This window comes from Scyliorhinus torazame, chromosome 16 (genome assembly GCF_047496885.1).
Source record: "Scyliorhinus torazame isolate Kashiwa2021f chromosome 16, sScyTor2.1, whole genome shotgun sequence".
Classification (NCBI taxonomy): domain Eukaryota; kingdom Metazoa; phylum Chordata; class Chondrichthyes; order Carcharhiniformes; family Scyliorhinidae; genus Scyliorhinus; species Scyliorhinus torazame.
This window is the reverse complement of record NC_092722.1, coordinates 152,837,963-152,859,746: the sequence shown is the minus strand read 5'-3', so window position 1 is coordinate 152,859,746 and position 21,784 is coordinate 152,837,963. Positions and strand designations below refer to the sequence as shown.

The 21,784-nt window shown below is 48.8% G+C and overlaps 1 protein-coding gene across 4 annotated transcripts in view; it reads right to left on the bottom strand.

The window, feature by feature from the left end:
- The window catches only part of ctbp2a (C-terminal binding protein 2a), a 433,668-nt gene that overhangs the window by 218,135 nt on the left and 193,749 nt on the right, over positions 1-21,784 (bottom strand). The window contains exon 1 of one of the 4 annotated variants that reach the window (XM_072479243.1): positions 14,849-15,926. The exons of the other annotated variants lie outside the window; for them this stretch is intronic. Coding sequence (XP_072335344.1) covers positions 14,849-14,882 — 34 coding nt within the window. The 5' untranslated portion in view covers positions 14,883-15,926. Of the gene's footprint in view, positions 1-14,848; positions 15,927-21,784 lie in introns of those variants that run through there. 4 annotated transcript variants of the gene reach the window in all.

The following is a 21,784-nucleotide window of genomic DNA, read 5'->3' as shown; positions in this document are numbered from 1 at the left end:
GAATATTTTTAAGGCAGAGGTGGATAGATTCTTGATTAACAAGGGGCTGAAAGGTAATCACGGGGTGGGCAGGAACGTGGGGTTGAGGTTACAGTCAGATCAGAGATGAGCTTATTGAATGGCGCAGCAGGCTCAAGCACCGACCGAGTGGTCCACTCTCGCTCCTAATTCGTATGTTTGTTTGATTCATGGAGCAACTTAGAAGAGGTTGCGGTTTATTTGCAGTTGAAAGGAGAATTCATGCGGTGAACTGAGGTAATTAATAGTTGAGGGGACAAATGGAGAAAAGATGCATATTGAATGACAACTGGATGTCTTATTTAAAACAAGTACAACAGCGTAGCAACAAAGTAGCCACAGATCATTAACGCACCTGATCCACCAAAACGTAAGACCTTGCAGTTAAAAATAAACTTAAGGATCAGGTAGTAGCTTAGTGTGATTTATTTTCAATCTGTCAATACTTGCTAATGTTAATATAAAAATGTCCAACAGAGGCATCCACCATGTCTGCTGCGTCAAATCCTGCCAAGATAGATCTCAAAAAATGTGCTGGGAATTTTTGCTGTGCTAATTAATTGACTGCATTTAACAGTTTGCCAAATGGACATGTGACAGTCTTCTGGGATTTTGACTTGTCGGGGCTACCAAACAAAATTCTGTGACCAAAAGGCCAATTACTATCAAAAAAGAACACAAACAAAACAAACACACTGATCAATTATTGCACACAATAGTAAACTGCTGTAGATGGTTTTAGAGCAGTATAAAATGGACCATGCATGTTATATGTTCTATGATAGGAATACCAACAGTTACAAATTTGCCATATTGGTGCACAGATGGGCTGAAATGTAGCCCAGCTCAACATTAAACCAGCACAGAGAGGCAATCAGCAGAACAGCATATAGAACATAATACATTAGCAGGAATGGCAGACATAGGGCCGATACATCTGTAAGAACTAATTCCCTGGAGCAATGTTACACACTTCATGTTTCTACAAGCCCAAATTTTAAACAAAAATCTGAATACAAGATAAATATTGGGCCAGACAAAATAAGGAAATCCTGTCACTTTAATCAAATCCTCTATCCGCACCAGTTCTGCCCCAGTCAGCTTTTTCATTAAGAATGTTTGTCTTTACAATGTTTCTGCAGAGGCGACAGCACAACACTGAAAAGTCATCCGCTGAGAAGCTAATGAATAATTGCATGCCATCGACGATGATTCACTTTGCTACATGCTGGCAGTACATTGCCATTTTACTGAGCGCGTATCTGCATTAACTGAACTTGCAATGCTCAGTCGGTGCAGCGTCAAAATCAACTTCTTTTAATGGTTAGTTCGTAACTGTTTTCATACCTTTCTACTGTTGACCTCTCTTGGATGCAAACAAAAATCATATTTCTTGAAACTGGAGAGTATTTGCATGAGAATAAGACGTGGTAACGATATTGAAATGGAATTCTTTTCCAATGGCTCTTATTCAGCTTGAAGAGGTAAAAAAAAATCCTTTGGCTGCCATGTTTTTCTTGTATTGATTCTTGGGTGTGTAGAAATCGCAGGTGATGCCTCCTTCCCAGTTATGTTGGGAAGGTGGCGGTGATGAATCTTCAGAAGGCAGGAAGAGTCTTAGCGAGCGACCTGAGTCACAAGATGGCCAGACCACTAAGGACATTTGGTTGTCTTCTCTTGAGGAGATTAGTGAACCAGTTGGGTTTCCTGGCCACTTTTACTATGAAGCGAGGATACTTATTTCCAATTTGGTTCACGTTCTCAACCTGCCACGGTGGGATTTGAACTCATGTCCTCCAGATTATTAAACTGGGCCTCTAGTTTTTTGGTGCAGTAGCATACACACAGCCTTGTTCACATGCAACAATTCTCCAAGTGTATTAATCGCCTTTATTGGGCCACATGGTTTCACTTGTTTATGTCATAAAATAGAGTCAGCTTACCGTTTTTGCGGTGAACACAGAGTCCCTTAGTGGGGCGGGGGGGTTGCTGCGGGCCAATTGCAAATTTTACATGGAGTTGTGGTGCAAATTTGGTTTTACAAAAATGGCTTGAAACAGTCATTTGCTAAAGTAAACAAGGGGATTGAAGCCTAAATCGGGCTCAGGCCTGGACAACTTTTGTGACCACCTTTGGCACGGAAGCAGTAAGGAAACAGTCTAATTTCTTTCAAATTTCAAAAAGGGGATTGTTTTTAAAGTGTGTTTGAAAAGGGCTTTTAAGATATTGGATCAATTGTAAAGGGATCATTTGGAATTTTCTTAGCTAATAAGAAATACTGGGACATGTGACCTAGCTACCCCTGACCTGGAAGCAGTACAAATGGGAAAGCAGAGGAGACCAGAAGTCATGGGGTTGGCGTACACAAAGGAGAGCTGAAGGTAGAATGTGACCAACTCACATGTACAGTCACAAAGAAATGCTGCAGTAGGGCGCAGCCAGGTGTAGGCGCATTATAAAACATAATTTTCACAGTTTAAAAGAATGCATGATTGAATCTTTTTGCTTCAGAGCCATTCGTTTTCAAACTTTACTGAAGTTGTCAGATCTTCATGCTTGTGCCAGCTTGGTGATGTAGCTCAGGTGAGCTGCTATTGCAACTGTTCCCATACACAATCTCCTTCATTCTTGCATTTTCCAGCTCCATTCTAAATTACAGCCTAGAAACTTTGGTTAACATTGTGCTAATTTCAAATATTAATGTATCTCATGGGTTAAATTTTCATGAGTGAATCTTTAGCTTACACTTCTTGTTCTATTTAAAAGTTGACCCTTGCGAATGTTCAAAACGGATTCAACTTGTAGATCCCCAGTTCTAATTTACCCTTTGATATGCCATCAATGAACACACGATGAGTGGTGAACGTAACATAGGCTTTAATACACTAAACAGAAAGCCTCCTGGTCTCTGATCCCGAACTGGATCAGAGGCGGAGACCAGCCACCTTTATACATGAGCCCGAGGGGAGGAGCCACAGGCGGAGCCAGCAGGGACAAGCCCAGGCATGTAACAATACAACAGTACAATCCAATACAATACAGTGGTTTCCACATTCACCCCCTGTTAAAAAAAAGAGTCCGGCGGGGGCGAAGAGGACGGGTTGAGTTATAGATCGAGTCTGTCGGGAGCTCTGACTTTCCGCTGCAACCACCTCAGTCCCGGCTGTGGTGTGGACACTGGTGTCGGATGAGGTGTCGAGACCTGCGTGTCCGGGAGCGTGTCTTCTGCGTCTCGTAGTAGATGAGTAGCAATGGGGGGAGATGGTGTAGGGTCGGGGGTAGTGGTGATGGTCACTGGGGAACCTGCGGGTGCCAAATCCCAAAGGGAGACTCTGTCCTCCCGCCCGTCATGGTGTGCCATGTAGGCATATTGGGGGTTAGCATGGAGGAGAAGGACCTTTTCGACCAGTGGATCCGACTTATGGCTCCTCGCATGCTTCCGGAGGAGGACGGGCCCTGGGACCGTCAGCCAGGACGGGAGCGAGATCCCGGAGGTTGACTTCCTGGGGAAAATAAACATCCTCTCATGAGGGGGTCACATTGGTGGCGATACACAGGAGCGACCGGGTGGAGTGGAGCGCATCAGGAACGACCCCCTGCCAGCGGGAGACAGGGAGACGTCTAGACCGTAGGGCCAGGACGAAGGCCTTCCAGACCGTCGTTGCCCCGGGGGTTGTAGCTGGTCGTCCTGCTGGAGGCGATGCCCTTATTGAGCAGGAACTGACGCAACTTGTCGCTCATGAAGGAGGAACCCCGATCACTACGGATGTAGGTGGGGAACCCGAACAGGGTGAAAAGACAGAGCAAAAGGGAATCTTGAGTATTCGTCAACAATGTTGAGGAAGTACATGTAACGGGCAGTGGAGGGGAGGGGCACTTTGAAGTCGATGCTGAGGCGCTCAAAGGGACGAGAGGCCTTTACCAGGTGCGCCCTGTCTAGTCGATAGAAGTACGGTTTGCACTCCGGGCAGACCTGGCAGTCCCTGGTGCCGTCCTGACCTCCTCGATGGAGTAAGGCAGGTTGCCAGCCTTGATAAAGTGAAAATAATGGGTGACCCCCGGGTGACAGAGGTCATTGCGAAGGGCCTGAAGACGGTCTACTTGTGCGCTGGCAGATGTACCACGGGATAGGGCATCTGGGGGCTCATTGAGCTTCCCAGGTCGATACAAGATATCATATTTATAGGTGGAGAGCTCGATCCTCCACCTCAGAATCTTGTCGTTCTTGACCGCCTGGTGAGGGTAGCGACCAGAGCAAAATCCGACGCATCGCTCTCCATCTGTAATGGAATGGACACGTCCACAGCGTGCATTGCGGCTTTGGCAATATCTGCCTTGATGTGGTTGAAGGCCAGGCAGGCCTCAGCCGTCAGGGGAAAAATGATGGATTTAATAAGTGGATGGGCCTTGTCTGCATAATTGGGGAATCACTGGGCATAGTAGGAGAAGAACCCCAGGCATCTCTTCAGGGCCTTGGGGCAGTGGGGGAGGGGGAGTTCCAGGAGGGGCACATGCGGTCGGGGTCGGGCCCTAGGACTCCGTTTTCCACAACGTAGCCAAGGATGGCTAGGCGGGTTGTGCAGAAAACGCATTTTCCCTTATTGTAGGTGAGGTTCAGGAGTTTAGCGGTGTGGACGAAGTGCCGGAGGTTTTCGTCATGGTCCTGCTGGTCATGGCCGCAGATGGTGACGTTATCTAAGTACGGGAACATGGCCCACAGCCCGTACTGGTCAACCATTCGGTCCATTTCCCGTTGGAAGACCGAGAGCCCATTGGTGACGCCGAAGGGGGCCCTGAGGAAGTGGTAGAGGCGGCCATCTGCCTCGAAGGCAGTATATTGGCGGTCCTCCGGGCGGATAGGGAGCTGGTGGTACGCGGACTTCAAGTCAACTGTGGAGAAGACTCGATACTGCGCTATCTGAGTGACCATGTCAGATATGCGGGGGAGGGAGTACGCATCGAGCTGCATGTACCGATGTAGTCGATGACCATCCGGTGCTTCTCCCCAGTCTTGACGCCCACCAGTTGGGCTCTCCAGGGGCTGTTACTAGCCTCAATGATCCTCTCTCGTAGGAGTTTCTGGACCTCCAACCTGATAAAGGTCCTATCCCGGGCACTGTATCGTCTGTTCCTAGTAGCGACGGGCTTACAGTCCGGGGTGAGGTTAGTGAAGAGAGAGGGTGGGGCGACCTTAAAGGTCGCGAGGCTACAGACGGTGAGGGGTGGCAGGGGTCCATCGAACTTTAAGGTAGGGCTCTGGAGATGGCACTGGAAGTCGAGCCCCAGTAATAGGGCAGCGCAGAGATGGGGAAGGACATAGAGTTTGAAGTTAGTGTACTCTACGCCTTGTACAGTAAGGGTCACGACACAGTACCCCCGGATTTCTACTGCATGTGATCCGGAAGCCAGGGAGATTTTCTGGGTCGCGGGCAAGATTGGGAGGGAGCAGTGCCTTACCGTATCTGGATGTATGAAGCTGTCTGTGCTCCCGGAGTCGAAAAGGCAGGCCATCTCGTGCCCGTTGATCCGGACGGTCATCGTAGATTTAGTGAGGTGATGAGGCCGGGACTGGTCGAGCGTGATGGAGGCGAGCTTCGGAAGGTGATGGGTAGGCCGGTCGGAGGTAGCGGCAGCCAGCGTACGATCGGGTGAGCAGTGCTCCCGGGAGGCTGCGGAGTGGTCCCAAGATGGCGACCCCCATGGGTCGCGCGTGGCGGCCGAAATCGAAGATGGCGGCGCCCACGGGTCACACATAGCGGGTGACGCGGCAGCTGGGGGCGGCCCCGACAGGCAGCAGGCAGCGCTGCTGGACCCAGAAGCTTTAGGGACAGATCGGGCCTGGCGGGCTTTCGCAAAGTGGCCCTTCCTCCCACACACGTTACAAATCGCGTTCCGTGTAGGGCAGCGTTGTCTGGGATGATTACCCCGGCTGCAAAAGTAGAACTTCGGGCTTCCGGCGTTGGCGGGCTGCTGTGCAGCACAGGCTTGCGCCGCACTCTAGTCGGATGATGGCGGCGCCAACGAGGTCCAAGAGGGTGCCGCGCGGTCGGAGATGTAGGCCTCCATATTCTGGAAGGCCACCTCCAGCGAGTTTGAGAGCTGCACTGTCTCTGCGAGGCCGAGTGTACCCCCTTCTAGCAATTGCTGGCGAAGGTAGTTTGATTTCATGCCCGCGACATAAGCGTCCCTGACCAACAGCTCTGCGTGTTGGGTAGCCGATACCGCCTGGCAGTCACAGTTCCGGCTGAGTACCCGCAAGGCATGCAGGCATTCTGCTAGTGATTCCCCAGGGCGTTGTCGTCTCATGGCGAGAAGGTGCCTAGCATACACCTCGTTCACAGACATAACATAGTGTCCCTTCAGCAGCATGATTGCCTCCATATACGAGGGGGCGTCCCTGATGAGAAGAAAGACTTGCAGGCTCACCCGTGCGTGGAGGATCTGCTTCTTTTAGAGGTCGGTGAAGTGTTCGGTGAAGGATCCGAGGTACGCTTCGAAGCTGCTTAGCCAGTGCTCGAATGTTGCAGTGGTGTCGGCTGCCTGTGGGTCCAGCGCCAGGCGATCAGGCTTGAGTGACGAATTCATATTAGCTGTTTAGTTTATTAAATTGATATGCCATCAATGAACACACGACGAGTGGTGAACGTAACTGAGTCTTTAATACACTAAACAGAAAGCCTCCTGGCCTCTGATCCCGAACTGGATCAGAGGCGAAGACCAGCCACTTTTATACATGAGCCCGAGGGGAGGAGCCACAGGCGGAGCCAGCAGTGACAAGTCCAGGCATGTAACAATACAACAGTACAATACAATACAATACAGTGGTTTCCACACCTGTACCTTGTAGAATGAGAACGTGAATTAGATATGGAAAGACACGTGCAGACAGAAATTCCATTGTAGGTTACGCTACTGCCGTGGTTATGTTACTGGACTTGCAAACCAGGGGGTCTGGACTAATAGTGCAGCAAATGGGAGTTCAAATTCTACTGCGGTACAAGTGCCTGAATTCAATTTAAATCTCAAAATATAAAGTGGCTATCTGTTAGTGACCATAATAAAGCTGTTGGATAGTAACTAAAACCCAACTGGTTCACCAAAGTACTTTGGGAAGGAAACATGCTGCTACATCTACACTGACCTGTCCATGAGTCCTGCCCCACACCAACATGACTTCTGAAACTGCCCTGAGAAATGGCCTTACAAGCCGCTCAGATGTATCGAACAGAAGATGGCCCATCTTTTAGGGCAACTGGAAAAGGGCAATAAATACCCTCTTTGACAGCAACATTTATATCTCAAGAATGCATTTTAAAAACACTGTTAGGATAAAATAATTATCAAGATGTAATACTTGGCTGTGTTTGATTAGAATATCTCCTAATTAGTGTCTGACTCCATCAGTTTATAAGGCAAAGAGTTATTTCCGGAATATATTTTCCATTTAAAACTCTTCCTTTTCCTCATGAATATGGTAAGGACATGTTGGGACAGAGTTTCAAAGACTGCCCGCACCATCTCCCATGTAATTCGCCCAAGTAACCATTTTCTATCGCACAGCTTGAACAACATACTTCAGCAGATAACCTCACAACAGAAGGGCATTATGGCTGAACCTGATCTTATTCTGAAATTACATCCATGAATCCATTTTTTTTTCCTGCCGTAGTCAATGGATAACAGCCATATGAACGTATGAATAAGGAGCAGGAGTAGGCCATTCAGCCTCTCGAGCTTGCTCCGCCAACCAATAAGATCTGCTTGCGGTCTCAACTTTCCTTCCTACACCTTTGACTCCCTAACACAGCCTCCAAAATAGTCATTGACCCTGCTCCCAATGCTCGCTGGGGAAGAGTTCCACAGAGTCAAGATCCTCAGAGAAAACATTGTTCCTCATCTCTGTCTTAAATGTAAGAAGCCTTTCTTTTAAACTGTAACCCCCAGTTCTCGTCTCTCCCACGTGGCAAAACATTCTTTCAGCATCCACCCTGTCACAGTAAGACCCCCTCTCAATCTTCCAAACTCCAAAAGCTTTCCTCATAGATTCCATAGAATTTACAGTGTAGAAGGCGGCCATTCGGCCCATCGAGTCTGCACCGGCCCTTGGAAAGAGCACCTACCTAAGCCCATACCTCCACCCTATCCCCACACCTCCGCCCTATCCCCATAACCCCATCTAACCTGTTTGGACACTAAGGGCAATTTAGCACAGCCAATCCACCTAACCTGCACACGGGGAGAACGTGCAGACTCAACACAAACAGTGACCCAAGCCGGGAATCGAACCTGGGACCCTGGAGATGTGAAGGAACTGTGCTAACCACTATGCTACCATGCTACCCACCTGAGGATAACCACCTCAGTCCAGGAATCGGTCGAGTGAACCTTCTCTGAACTGTTTCCAACGCATGTGTCCTTTCTTAAATAAGGAGACCAAAACTGTACACATGGCACTAAGTGTGATCTCACCAATACCCTGTACAACTGCAGCAAAACATCTCTGCCTTTATATTTCATTCCTCTTGGAATAAACAACAGCATTCCATTTGCCTTCCTAATCACTTGCATACTAATATTTTGTGACTCATGTACCAAGACACCCAGATCCCTCTGTACCTCAGCATTCTGTGATCTCTCTCCATTTAAATGATATGCTGCTATTTTTATTCTTCCTGCCGAAGTGGACAAGTTCATATTTTCCCACCTTTTTATAATTCATTTATGGGATGTGGGCTAGGTCAACATTTATTGCCCATTCCGAGTTGCTCTTCAGAAGATGGTGAGTTGCCTTCTTGAACTGCTGCAGTCCCTGAGGTATAGGTGCACCCACAGTGCTGTTAGGGAGGGAATTTCAGGACTTTGACCCAGCGACAATGAAGGAACGGTGATATATTTCCAAATCAGAATGTTGAGTGGCTTGGGGGAGAACCTCCAGGAGGTGGTGTTCCCAGGTATCTGCAGCTGGATGGTAGAGGTTGTGGGTTTGGAAGATGCTGCCTTAGGAACCTTAGCGAGTTCCTGTAGTGCATCTTGTAAATGGTACACACGGCTGCCACTGTTCATCAGTGGTGGATGGATTGAATGTTTCTGGAAGGGGGAGCTATCAAGTGGGCTGCTGTGCCCTGCATGATGTCAAGCTGCTGGTGTTGCTGGAGCCTCACTCATCCAGTCAAGTGGAGAGTATTCCATTACACTCCTGACTTGTGCCTTATAGATGGTGGACAGGCTTTTGGGAGTCAGGAGGGGAGTTACTCGTTGTCGGATTCCTAGTCTTTGACCTGCTCTGGTAGCCAGAGTATTTATGTGGCTAGTTCAGTACAGTTTCTGGTCAATGGTAATCACCAGGATGTTGATAGTGGGTACTTCAGCGTTGGTAATGCCATGGGGTGATGGTGAGATCCTCTCTTGTTGGAGATGATCATTGTCTTGCACTTGTGTGATGTGTCATTTCCCAGTTATAAGGCCAACCCTGGATAATGCAGATTTTGCTGCATTTGGACATGAACTGCTTCAGTATCTGAGTAGTCGTGAATGGTGAACATTGTGCAGTCATCTGCGAACATCCCCACTTCTGACCTTATGATGGAAGGGAGGTCATTGATGAAGCAGCTGAAGATGGTTGGGCCTAGGACACTACCCGGATGAATTCCTGCAGTGATCTCCTGGAGCGGAGGTGATCGACCTCCGACCACCACAAACATCTTTCTTTGTGCTCGGTATTACTCAAACTAATGGAGAGTTTTCTTCGAATCTCATTGACTCCAGTTTAGCTAGGGCTCCTTGATGCCATACTCGGTTAAATGCTGCCTTGATGTTAAGGGCAGTCACTCTCACCTCACCTCTGGCATTCAGCTCTTTTTGTCCATGTTTGAACCAAGGCTGCAATGAAGTCAGGAGCTCAGTGACCCTGGCAGAACCCAAACTGAGCATCCGTGAGCAGGTAAGTAAGTGCCACTTGATAGCACTGTTGATGACCCCTTCCATCACCTTGCTGATGATCGAGAGTAGACTGATGGGACGGTAACTGGCTGGGTTGGATTTGTCCTGTTTCTTGTGTACAGGACACACCTGGGCAGTTTTCCACATTGCTGGGTAGATACGTGTAGTAGTTATACTGGAACAACTTGGCTAGGGGTGCGGCACTATTGCTGGAATACTGTCAGGGCCCATGGCCTTTGCAGCATCCAGTGCCTTCAGCCATTTCTTGATATCATGTGGAGTCAATCAAATTGGCTGAAGGCTGACATCTGTGATGCTGACGACCTCCAGAGGAGACAGGGATGGATCATAGAATCATAAAATTTACAATGCAGAGTCTATACCAGCCCTTCAAAGAGCACCCTACATAAGCCCACACCTACACCCCAACCCAGTAACTCCACCTAATCCACTCGGCACTCCTGGTTGAAGATTGTTGTGAATGCTTCATTCTTGTCTTTTGCACTGATGTGCATCATTGAGGATAGGGATATTTGTGGAGTTTCCTCCTCCCGTGAGTTGTTTAATTATCCACCATCATTCACGGCTGGATGTTGCAGGACTATAAAGTTTAGATCTGATCCGTTGGTTGTGGGATCGCTTAGCTATGTCTATTATTAGCCGCTTATGCAGTTTGTTATGCAAGTAGTCCTGTGTTGCAGCTTCACCAGATCGGCACTTCATTTTTCGTTATGCCTGTTGTTGCTCCTGACATGCTCTCCTGCACTCATCATTGACCTGGCTTGGTGGTAATGGTAGAGTGGGGGATATGCCAGGCCATGAGGTTGCAGATTGAGGTGGAATACAATTCTGCTGCTGCTGATCGCCCACAGCGGCTCAGGGATGCCCAGTCTTGAGTTGCTAATCTGTTCAAAGTCTATCCCATTTAGCATGGTGGTAGTGCCACACACCACGATGGAGGGTACCCTGAATGTTACAAGACTTGTAACACCTACCGATAGTCATGGACAGGTGAGGACGAAGTCAAATATATTTTTTCTTCTTGTCGGATCCCTCAACACCTGCTGTAGTCCCAGTCTAGCAGCTATGTCCTTTAGGACCCGGCCCGGTCTGTGCTGGTACTACCATGCCACTCTTGGTGAGAGGCCATGGCGGTCTCCACCCAGAGTGCATTCTGCGCCCTTGCCACCCTCAGTACTGATTCATCAGCTATGGTGAGACGGTATGTGGTAATCAGCACAATGTTTGCTTGCCCATATTTGACATGGTGCAATGAGACGTCATGGGGTCCAGAGTTAATTCCATCCCCAATGTATACCACTGTGCCGCCACCTCTGCTGGTTATGTCCTGCCGGTGATACTAGACATAGTCAGGAATAAGATGGTGTGTCTGGGACATTATCTGTAAGGTAAGAACGATACTGTGAGTATGACTATGTCAGGTTGTTGCTTGACTAGTCTGTGAGACAGCTCGCCCAATTTTGGGACAAGCCCCCAGATGTTAGCAAGGAGGACTTTGCACAATCGACAGGGCTAGGTTTGCCGTTGTCATTTCCGGTGCCTAGGTTGATGTCGGGTGGTTCGTCTGGTTTCATTCTTTGTATTTTCTTTGTAGCGGTTGAAAACAGCTGAGTGGCTGGCTAGGCCATTGCAGAAGGCACCCAAGAGTCAATCACATTGCTGGGGGTCTGGAATCACATGTAGACCAGACCAAGCAAGGGTAGCAAGCTTCCTTCCCAAAACGACATTAGTGAACCAGTTGGGCTTTTACGACCATCAACAATGTTTTCATGTTCATCATGGGCTGCCATGCTGGGATTCGAACCCGGGTCCCCAGAGGATTACCCTGCATCTCCGGATTACTGCCGGACCTTCTCCACGTTCGCCACTCAGTAATAATGCAACAAATTTGGGAGCACCAGCCTCCCACCCACAACCTCCTTTGTAAAAACACCAGCCGAATCCGCGGCGTCTTGCCAGCCCACACAAACTTAGAGATTTAACTTATCCACCTTACAAAAAAACACTTTGGCAGGAATATCGGAAGTGACTGAAACACAAATAAAAATCTCAGCAGGACCTTCATCTTGACCATCTGCACCCTCCTTACCAACGATAGTGGGAGGGCATCCCATCTCTTTCCCCTCTCCACCAAGCCGCCTAGATTCCATTTATGCATCGTGGCCCAGTCATGGGCCTCTTGAATACCCAAGTACCTGAACCTACTCCTGGACAACCTAAATGGTAAGGCACTCAAATCTGCCCTTCTCCCCAGGATGTTCAGTGGAAACACTTCACTTTTGGCCAAATTCAATTTGTAGCCCGAAAAACCTCCAATCTTCTCCAATGTGCCCATTATCCTATCCATACATCCCAACGCATTGGAAATGTACAGCAACAATTCATCCCCGTACAGCGAGACTCCAGGGACGGAATTCTCCCCCCCCACGCCGGGTGGGAGAATTGCCCGGGCGCCGCGCGAGTCCCGCCACGCCGTCCCGACGCCCGCACGCGATTCTCCCACCCCCCTCAAACCGGCGCGGCGCGAATCACGGCTGGCCGCTGGGAGAATCGGCGCTTGCCGTTGGTAATGGGCGAGTGGCGACTCTCCGGCCCAGCCCAACACGACAGGTTCCCGCCGGCGCCATCCACACCTGGTCGCTGCCGGCGGGAACAGCGCGGGAACGCTGGGGGGGGCGTCCTGTGGGGGGTTCCTGCACCGGGGGGGGGGGGGGGGGGCTCAAAAGCGGTCTGGCCCGCGATCGGTGCCCACCGATCGGCGGGCCGGCCTCTCTGAAGGAGGACCTCCTTTCCTCAGCTGCCCCGCAAGATCGATCCGCCATCTTCTTGCAGGGCGGCCGCGGGGAGGACGGCAACCGCGCATGCGTGGGTGACGTCATTTACACGGCGCCGCATATGCGGCGCCAAGTCCGGCGGGTGTAAATGATGCGGCGCCGCTCCTAGCTCCCCGGGGGCGGGAGATTAGAGGGCTGGGAACGGCCTCCGACGCCTGAGTGAAACACTCCGGTTTTCACTCCGGCGTCGGGACTTAGTCTTCCGATGGGAGAATTGCGCCCCATGCTCCTGGCCTCCCCTTACAATGCCTGACCATTCCCCGATGCCCTGAGCACAATGGCCAAGGGTTCAATAGCGGGCGCCAACAGAAGGTGGGATAATGGGCACCCCTGCCTTGTACCCGTGTAACCGCAAATCTCCGGAACTAATCAAATTTGTCCTAATGTTAGCTGTGGGGGCCGCATATAACAACTGAACCCATGAGATAAACATGGGCCCAAACCCGAATCTACCCAGGATCTCGAACAAATACCTCCATTCTCCCAAGAAAATGCCTTCTTCGTAACCATGTACACAATATCCTCCGGCACCCTAACGTTTGACGGCATCATGACCACATTCAATAATCTTAATATTGCTCGACAGCTGCCTTCCCTTCACAAAACTCATCTGATCCTCCGACATCACCCCTCCAACCACTTACCCATACCTTAGCCAGCACCGTCACGTCTGTGAACGGGGAGATGGACTTATATGACCCACATTCTACCGAGTCCTTATTATTCGTATAGATTAACAAAAGCGATGCCAAGCCAACGTGGCTGGCTGGCAGGAGGCCCCCCCCACCCACTGCCTCCTTCCCAGACTAGATCGGCCCAATCGCTCCCAGAACCTGTAGCCCCAGCGAGGCCTCCATTCCCTGCCCCTTCCCCTCTCAACCTCCAGAACACCAGCCCCTCCAGAAACCGTCATCTTCAAATTACTTTTCTACCTACCTATGTGTCACCAGCAAATCTAGCAGCCATACATTGAATCCCTTCATCCAAGTCATTTATACAGACTGTAAATATTTCAGGCTCCAACACTGATACATGTGGCACTCCACTCATATCTTGCCAACCCAAAAAGTGCCCATTTAACTCTACTTTTGGTTTCCTGTTGGCTCACCAATCCTCTATCCATGCTAATATATGTTACTCCCCCAAACTATGGAATTTTATTTTGTGTGGAAATCTTTTATGTGGCACTTGTCAAATGCCTTCTGGAAATCTGTAAGTACACCATATTCATGGGTTCACCTTTTTCTTTTTATTTGTTCCTTCCTCAAATAACTAACAAATTAGTCAAACACAGTTTCCCTTTCACAAAACCATGTTGACTCCTGATCGCATTGAGATTTGATGTGCCCCACTATAACATCCTTAACAATAGATTCCAGCTTTTTCCCATTAGATTCCAGCATTTTTTCTATGTCAGATGTTAAGCTAACTGACCTGTAGTTTCCTTCTTTCTGTTTCCCTCTTATCTTGAATAGAGGAGTTACATTAGCTATTTTCCAATCTGATGGGACATTTCCAGAATCTGGGAACTTTGGAAAATTAAAACCAATGCATTACTATCGCAGCAGTCACTTCTTTCCCTAGGCCCTAGGATGAAGTCCATTATGGCCTGTTGACCCGTCAGCTTTTAGCTCTAATAATTTTCTCAGTACCTTCTTTCTCTGGTGATTGGAATTGCTTTAAGTTCCTCACTTCTGTTCACCTCTTGATGCACACTTGTTTCTGGGATGTTATTTGTATCCTTTGCAGTGAAGACAGATACAAAATATCTGTTTAATTCATTCATCCACCGTTTCCTTATTTTTCATGATTAGTTCCCCCGACTCACTGCAGAGGATGAACAATCACTTTGCTTTCTCTTTTCCTTTTTAAATACCTGCAGAAACTTTTACAGAAGAAGGAACCCTGGTCAATTTCAACGGCCTCCTGCCTCAGCCGACATTCAGAGTAACTCTCAATGCAACCCCCAACGCAGGCTAGACGTTCCACCTTGGTCTATACGATTCAGTTCCACATTAGCTGAAGTATTTACTCACTCAGGCTCTGCGGGCGTACTTCCTTCTGGTCCATGTTCAGTTAAGTTTTCTTTTTGAAAGTGCTGAATGACATTTATGCTCATCCTCGGTCACAGAAGCCTTGTTTCTGCAGCCTCTGTTATAATCGGGTAAACGTCGGAAGGAAATTTACCAGCCATCAAGAATAAAATCCACAAGCTCATAACTTCAAAAGGATAGCCAGAGCAGAGTCATGAAGGAAACTGTGAATATTCCAGATAGAAGTACTGGAAATGTAGAATTAAACAGAATATCTAACTGCTCACCAGTAAGGTTCAACCTGCTCAGGATTGCGAACTAACTGGTTAGAACTGGACTTGGACCCTCGAGTTTGTTAACCTTCTAAGTGCTTGCGCAACATTTATTGCACTCCATCAATAGGTTCTTGTTTATTTAACAGGGTGAGGTTAGCACACGTCCAACAAGCACGGTACAGTTCTGTCCCATGAAGCATTTTTATCTTTTTGTTGACTGCAACCTTTGAACTAAAATCTCTGTTTATTTGGTGGCCTGCTCGCATCAATTGTCGGATCAATTTGGGGAAAAATGGATTCCCACAAGGATTTCTGTTCCTCGTCAATCAGGAAAAGCTGTCTTGCACCACACTGTCAGGGATATGGTTGCACACCACATGCTTGTCATCAGTGTGTTATTCTTCAGGTAATCAGAAATCCATTAAAAAAAAAAGGAGGAAAAATTGCATTTATGTAGTGCCTTTCACATCCTTGGAACATCCCCTATGCTGCCAAGTCAATGAATTACATTAGAATAGTGTGCACTATCATTACGTAGGCAAGGGCAACAGTCAACATGTGCACAACAAGATTCCACAAACACCAATGAGATAAATAGTTCTTTTGGTGATTTTGAATGAACTTCCTGCTCTTCTTTCAACAATAAGATCATTTATGTTCATCTGAACAGCCTCCAGATCTCCATCTCATCAACTTAGATAGAGCACAACATGCGTGCATTAAACTATTCGGAAACTACATTCCGTGATCTCAAGTGGAATTACCAAGCATGTCAAGTGCTTGAGAGAGCAAATGGAAGATTTCACATGCTGCATCTTCTCGAGCATCACAAGGTATCTCAAACTGACCTAATCACTGCGTTTAATAGTTAGTAAGACCCACTATTGAATAAGCAGCACCTGTTTAGAATGCTGGACCTACCAAACAGCATGAGACCAAAAGTCTAACAAATTAGCACTGTCTTGTCATGCCCAGTCTACCTCAGAAGGGTATGATGTCTCAAAAATTTGAGCAACAGATGAAGCTAATCGTTTCACACTGTTACTATGCAGTAGCCACATGAGCGGTATTCTCCACTTAAAGGATGCTGCCGTCAAGTCAAAAAGACGTTCTGCCTATCACACAAACGAGTAGTGTGGTGGATGAGTTTCAGTGACAGTGTGATGCCAGGTATGTAGGCTGTACGTCCCAAAGACTGCTGGATCATATCAAACCGCATGCCCCATTGGTTGTTTGCAAAGTACTGACTTTACCCAACCAGCCGTGTTTACAAAACTCAAAACATGGGGCGGGATTCTCCCCTACCCGTCGGGGCGGGGGGTCCCGGCATGATGGAGTGGCGGGAACCACTCCGGCGTCGGGCCACCCCAAAGGTGCGGAAGTCTCCCCACCTTTAGGGGCCAAACCCTCACCTTGAGGGGCTAGGCCTGCGCCGGAGCGGTTTCCGCTCCACCGGCTGGCGGGAAAGGCCTTTGGCGCCACGCCAGCCAGGGCCGAAAGGTCTTCGCCGGGCAACTCGGGTCCGCGCATGCGCTGGAGCGTCAGCGGCTGCTGACATCATCCCCGCGCATGCGCAGGAGAGGTGGTCTCTTCCGCCTCCGCCATAGTGAAGACAATGGCGAAGGCGGAAGAATAAGAGTGCCCCCCACGGCACAGGCCCACCCGCAGATTGGTGGGCCCCGATCGCGAGCCAGGCCACCATGGGGGCACCCCCCCCCCCCCCCCCCCCGGACCCCGCCCGCGCCGCCTTGTCCCGCCGTTCAAAAGGTGGTTTAATCCACGCTGGCGGGACAGGCATTCCAGCAGCGGGACTTCGGCCCATCATGGGCCGGAGAATCGGCGGGGGTGGGCTCGCCGAATGGCACGCCGCGATTCCCGCCCCCGCCGACCGGTGCGGCACGATTCCCACCCCCGCTGAATCTCTGGTGGCAGAGATTCGGGACACGGCGGGTGCGGGATTCACGCCCGCCCCCGGCGATTCTCCGACCCAGCAGAGGGTCGGAAGTCCTGCCCCTCGCAAATCATGGAGGGGGGGGGGGCGGGGGGGGGGAAACGGCGCAAACCCTGGCGGGAACCACTCCGGCGTCGAACTGCCCCAAAGGAATCCTCCGCACCTTTGGGGGCTAGGACGGGGCCGGAGTAGTTTGCGGCGCACCGGCCGGCGGGAAGGGGCTTGGTGCCACGCCAACCGGCACCGAAGGGCCTCCGCCGGCCAGCGTGAGTTGCCGCATGCGCGGGAGCGCCAGCGTCTGCAGGCGTCATCCCCGCGCATGCGCATGGGGTGGTTTCATCTCCGTGTCGGCCATCATGAATCGGTACAAGGCTGACGCGGAGGAATAGAGTGCGCCCACGGCACAGGCCCGCCCCCGGATCGGTGGGCCCTGATCGCGGGCCAGGCCCCCGTGGGGGCACCCCCCGGGTCCAGATCGCGCCCCCCTCCCCCCCCGAGGACCCCGGAGGCCGCCCACGGAGCTGGGTCCCGCTGGTAGGGACCAACCTTGATTTACGCCGGCGGGACCCTCGTGAAACGGGCAGGACTTCGGCCCAGAGAATTCTGGTGGCCCCGGGCCTCATTAAGTCGCGTCAGTCCCCGCCATTCTCAGAGGCTGGCGGCGCGATTCACACCGGGGCGATTTTTGGGGGGCCGGAGAATTCGGAGGACGGCGGGGGCGGGATTCACGCCGACCCCCGGCGATTCTCTGATCTGGTGGGGGATCGGAGAATCCCGCCCTAGATGTTAATCCACGATTGGACAACACTTGCTAAACAACCCTGAATATGCTAAGAATTACACTGAAAGCCAAATTAACATTTATCAGTTGGTCTTGCACGATGCTCACTTAGGCATGCTACATGCCACATATATTCACATAAAGGGCGTCATCCTCTGCAGTCAGAAAGAACATGTTCACACACTAGCCTTTTTCAAAAGCTTGGGGGAACAGCCATTCCTTGGTTGACTCCCCATGGCAATGCTTTGACCAGAGTCGATCTGCCTAGTTTGAATTTGAGCAATAGCTTGGCAGTTAACTGTTCCCTGCTGCGGTTTCCATGACAACACTACTACCAATCAGAAACAATTTGCCAACCAATCAGCACTCTCCTCTCATGCAGTATAAACTGTTGTTCACTTTCCTGTTGGTAATCTTATATTCTGTCCCAATGAGTGCAAAATGCAAAGCTCAGACATCGTGTCTCTTTTTTCAGCAATATTCAAGTTCTGTACTACCTAACGACTATTATCAACATTGTGATTACCGAATATTCCAACATAATGCACAAGCATTGGCCATCATTTGAGAGTGTGCAGCCTGGGCATGCCTCAAGCAATCCATCAACTTGCAGCTCACAATGTTCTGAACTCTGAGAATGATGTCTGTGCCAAGTGTGCAGCAAAGTCTTTGCATTTCCTGCTGCTATTGACTTGATGTGAGGTAGATGCAGAGTCAAGAGAGTTATACAGCCTTTGTCAGTGGCAAGGAACACTGTAGAAGTAGTTTGAATTTTAAAAAGTGACGCTCTCCATTGTGGTCTGAACAATGGAACAGCATAGGCTTCCGTAGATGCTAGGAGAATGATGAATTGCGCCTATCTAATCGTTTCTGACTCTCCCTGTTCAAGTATTATTTTAAACTAACCTAGGGATGGCACGGAGGCGCAGTGGTTTGCAATGCTGTCTATGGCACTGAGGACCCAGGTTGGACCCCGGCCCGAGTCGCTGTCTGTGTGGGGTTTATACATTCTCTCCGTCTCCCCCCCCCCGCAACCCAACAGATGTGCATTTTGGTGGATTGGCCACACTAAATTGGCCTCAAATGGGAAAAAAATAATTGGGTACTCTAATTTTATTTAAAAATAATAATAATTTTAAGCGAAAATGCAGTCGAAGGTTACATTCTGCAGTCTCTCCTTCCTTCCCAATGTACGGTATGCGGTCTGTGTAACATTCAAGAAACAACAAGGACCAGTATTATTCCCTTGAGGTGAGAATGAGTAGAATGGGCCTGTGTGCTGGACCATGCAGAACACTGAGAGGCTATCTATGTGAAGCATCAAGAGCTCTTAGAGGGCTCTGCAGGGTCCATGCAGGAAAGGTGCTGAAACTGAATGATGGCTCGCAGTAATGCTAAGGGCATCCAAGAGAGAAATTTGTACGGCTCTCTGTAATTGGAGTGTCATGAGTAGTTGGTCATCAAGACCCCATAGTGCAGTTGAGGCATTGTCATTGAGTGAACTCGGGAGACGTGGGGGAGTGGTTTAGCTCTGCTATCTCCTCCGCCACACCCTCTATTTGGGGTAGCAAGAAGCATACAGGAGCATCCACACTTGCATCGCTTCACAAATGTGGTGTTACTGTTGCAGAAATGCATCACGACGATAGCTTTCAGATTGGGGGTTCTTCAAGAGGTCTTTAAGAGAGGCCAGCGCCTCCCAGTGTCGGGAGCGGAGGGTGCACATGAGGCTCTCTGCAGTAGTGGGGTTCAGGGCTCACTCGTGCCTGACACTGTGTCACCTCTCACCCCCTCTGGGGGACTCCCGGAATCTGGCACATCATAATTGAAGGTTCTTTTGCTTTTTCTGCCTCCATAGATAGTTCAGGCAGTGTCCTATTGGGCCCGCCCTCCACCAACAACTCGACTCCCTCCCCAACACCCCCTCCCTTCCTTTCCCTTCTGTTGGTAGAGGCGAGGGTATCTGGTCTCTCCAGCGCAAAGTTTAATGCTTGTACCATTTGTTTTCTGTGTTGTGAACTGTTTTGATAATCAGAGTATCATACCCACACTCCCCGTATATTGGTACTGAGGAGAGAAGGGTACCTTGTTTCTCTAACACAAAATTAGTGTTTGTACCATTGGCCTAGTATATATTTTTACTGTTTTAATAAAAAGATACGACCAAGTTCCAAATGTGTTTCACCTGGTCTACATTGACTGACTGGAAGCTGGCTATTGCAGGAAAATATTTAAGGGAGCCCTGCAGTTAAAACTGCAGAATGTTCAGAAAACTCATTCGTCCAGGTTTCCTGGTCTCAAAACAGCCCCATCATGGAATGTATGTCCAAACTAAAATCTCAGCCTCTGTTTGCACAGACTAAAACTGGGGGCTATGTGGCATTTATCGTTCAACTATTCGTGCAAATGCAAAAATGCATCCAGACGTTACAAGAGAAGCTTCGGGAGAAGGTCAGCATTTAGGAAAAGTAGAAAGTATCTACAGAGATAATGCCACCTAGTACAGAGAACTATATAGATATACTACATAAAATTGGATATAGGATACTGTAGATGGCCGAATCCTGCTCTGATCAGATTCGTTAAGCAGCATTAGATGAAATGAGTTCACCCTGAATCTGATTGACACACCAGGAGGAAACAGAAAGATTTTACCAGCAGGTTAAGAGGAAAAAGTCGTCTCATCAGCTCCTTAAACTATTGCCATAACTCAGCTTATCGCATTGTGGCTCCAGTGTGTTTCTGGGTGGTTTCAGTTCCTGAGAATTACATATTATTCCACTGGGCATTGAATTTCATTACCGTGTTGCTATACAGAAACATCTTTTGCATCACATAATTACTTACAAAACTATGTTATTATGCACAGGCTGCTTCTGCTTTTCAGAATCAGTCTTAATCATGATTAAACATTTATTAATGGAACCTAGGTTAAGTAGCCACCTGTCTTTTGCAGACAATTGCTATTAGACCAAGGATTTTACAAAATATAGTGTCCTACATTCTACAAAATACAGTATCTGATGTACAATATCCTAGAAGACACAGTATCCTACTATATCCAATTTTATACAGTATATATAGTTCTCTATGCTACATAGCGTTCTGCAGTATATATCTTACAATATACAGAGAATCCTTCATAGAATCATAGGATTTACAGTGTAGGAGGAGACCATTCGGCCCATCAAGTCTACATCGGCTCCTGAAAGAGCACCCGGCCGAAGACCACACCTCCACCCTATCCCCGCAACCCAGCAACCCCACCTAACATTTGGACACCATGGGGCAATTTTAGCTGGTTTAGCACACTAGGGGCTGGTTTAACACACTGAGCTAAATCGCTGGCTTTTAAAGCAGACCAAGGCAGGCCAACAGCACGGTTCAATTCCTGTACCAGCCTCCCCGAACAGGCGCCGGAATGTGGCGACTAGGGGCTTTTCACAGTAACTTCATTTGAAGCCTACTTGTGACAATAAGCAATTTTCTTTTTTTTTTTTCAATTTAGCTCGACCAATCCATCCAACCTACACATCCCTGATTGACACCACTCATGAGAACTTAATATAGGAAAATGCCAATAGACTCACCAAGGCTTCCACCAACTAGGTAAATCCAAATGAAATGTAAATTGACAGAGATTCTTTGGTTTTGGTTGATTATGTGTGCCAAATTGTTGTCTCCTTCTATCTTTCAAAAAGACAATTTACCCACACACAAACTCTATTTTAAACATACACGCTTAAAATTCTGATCTATAAGTGATACTAGGGCTCAGAATCCTCTGCTAAAGTACATCAGTGACAGCTCCCAAAACTTAAATAGTGTAACAGCATTGTAACTTGCAATATTGTATTTTGCCCTTTATTTCCTCTCGGGACATGGGCAACGCTCACACAGCCATTACAAGTTGCCATAATAAAGGTGATGGT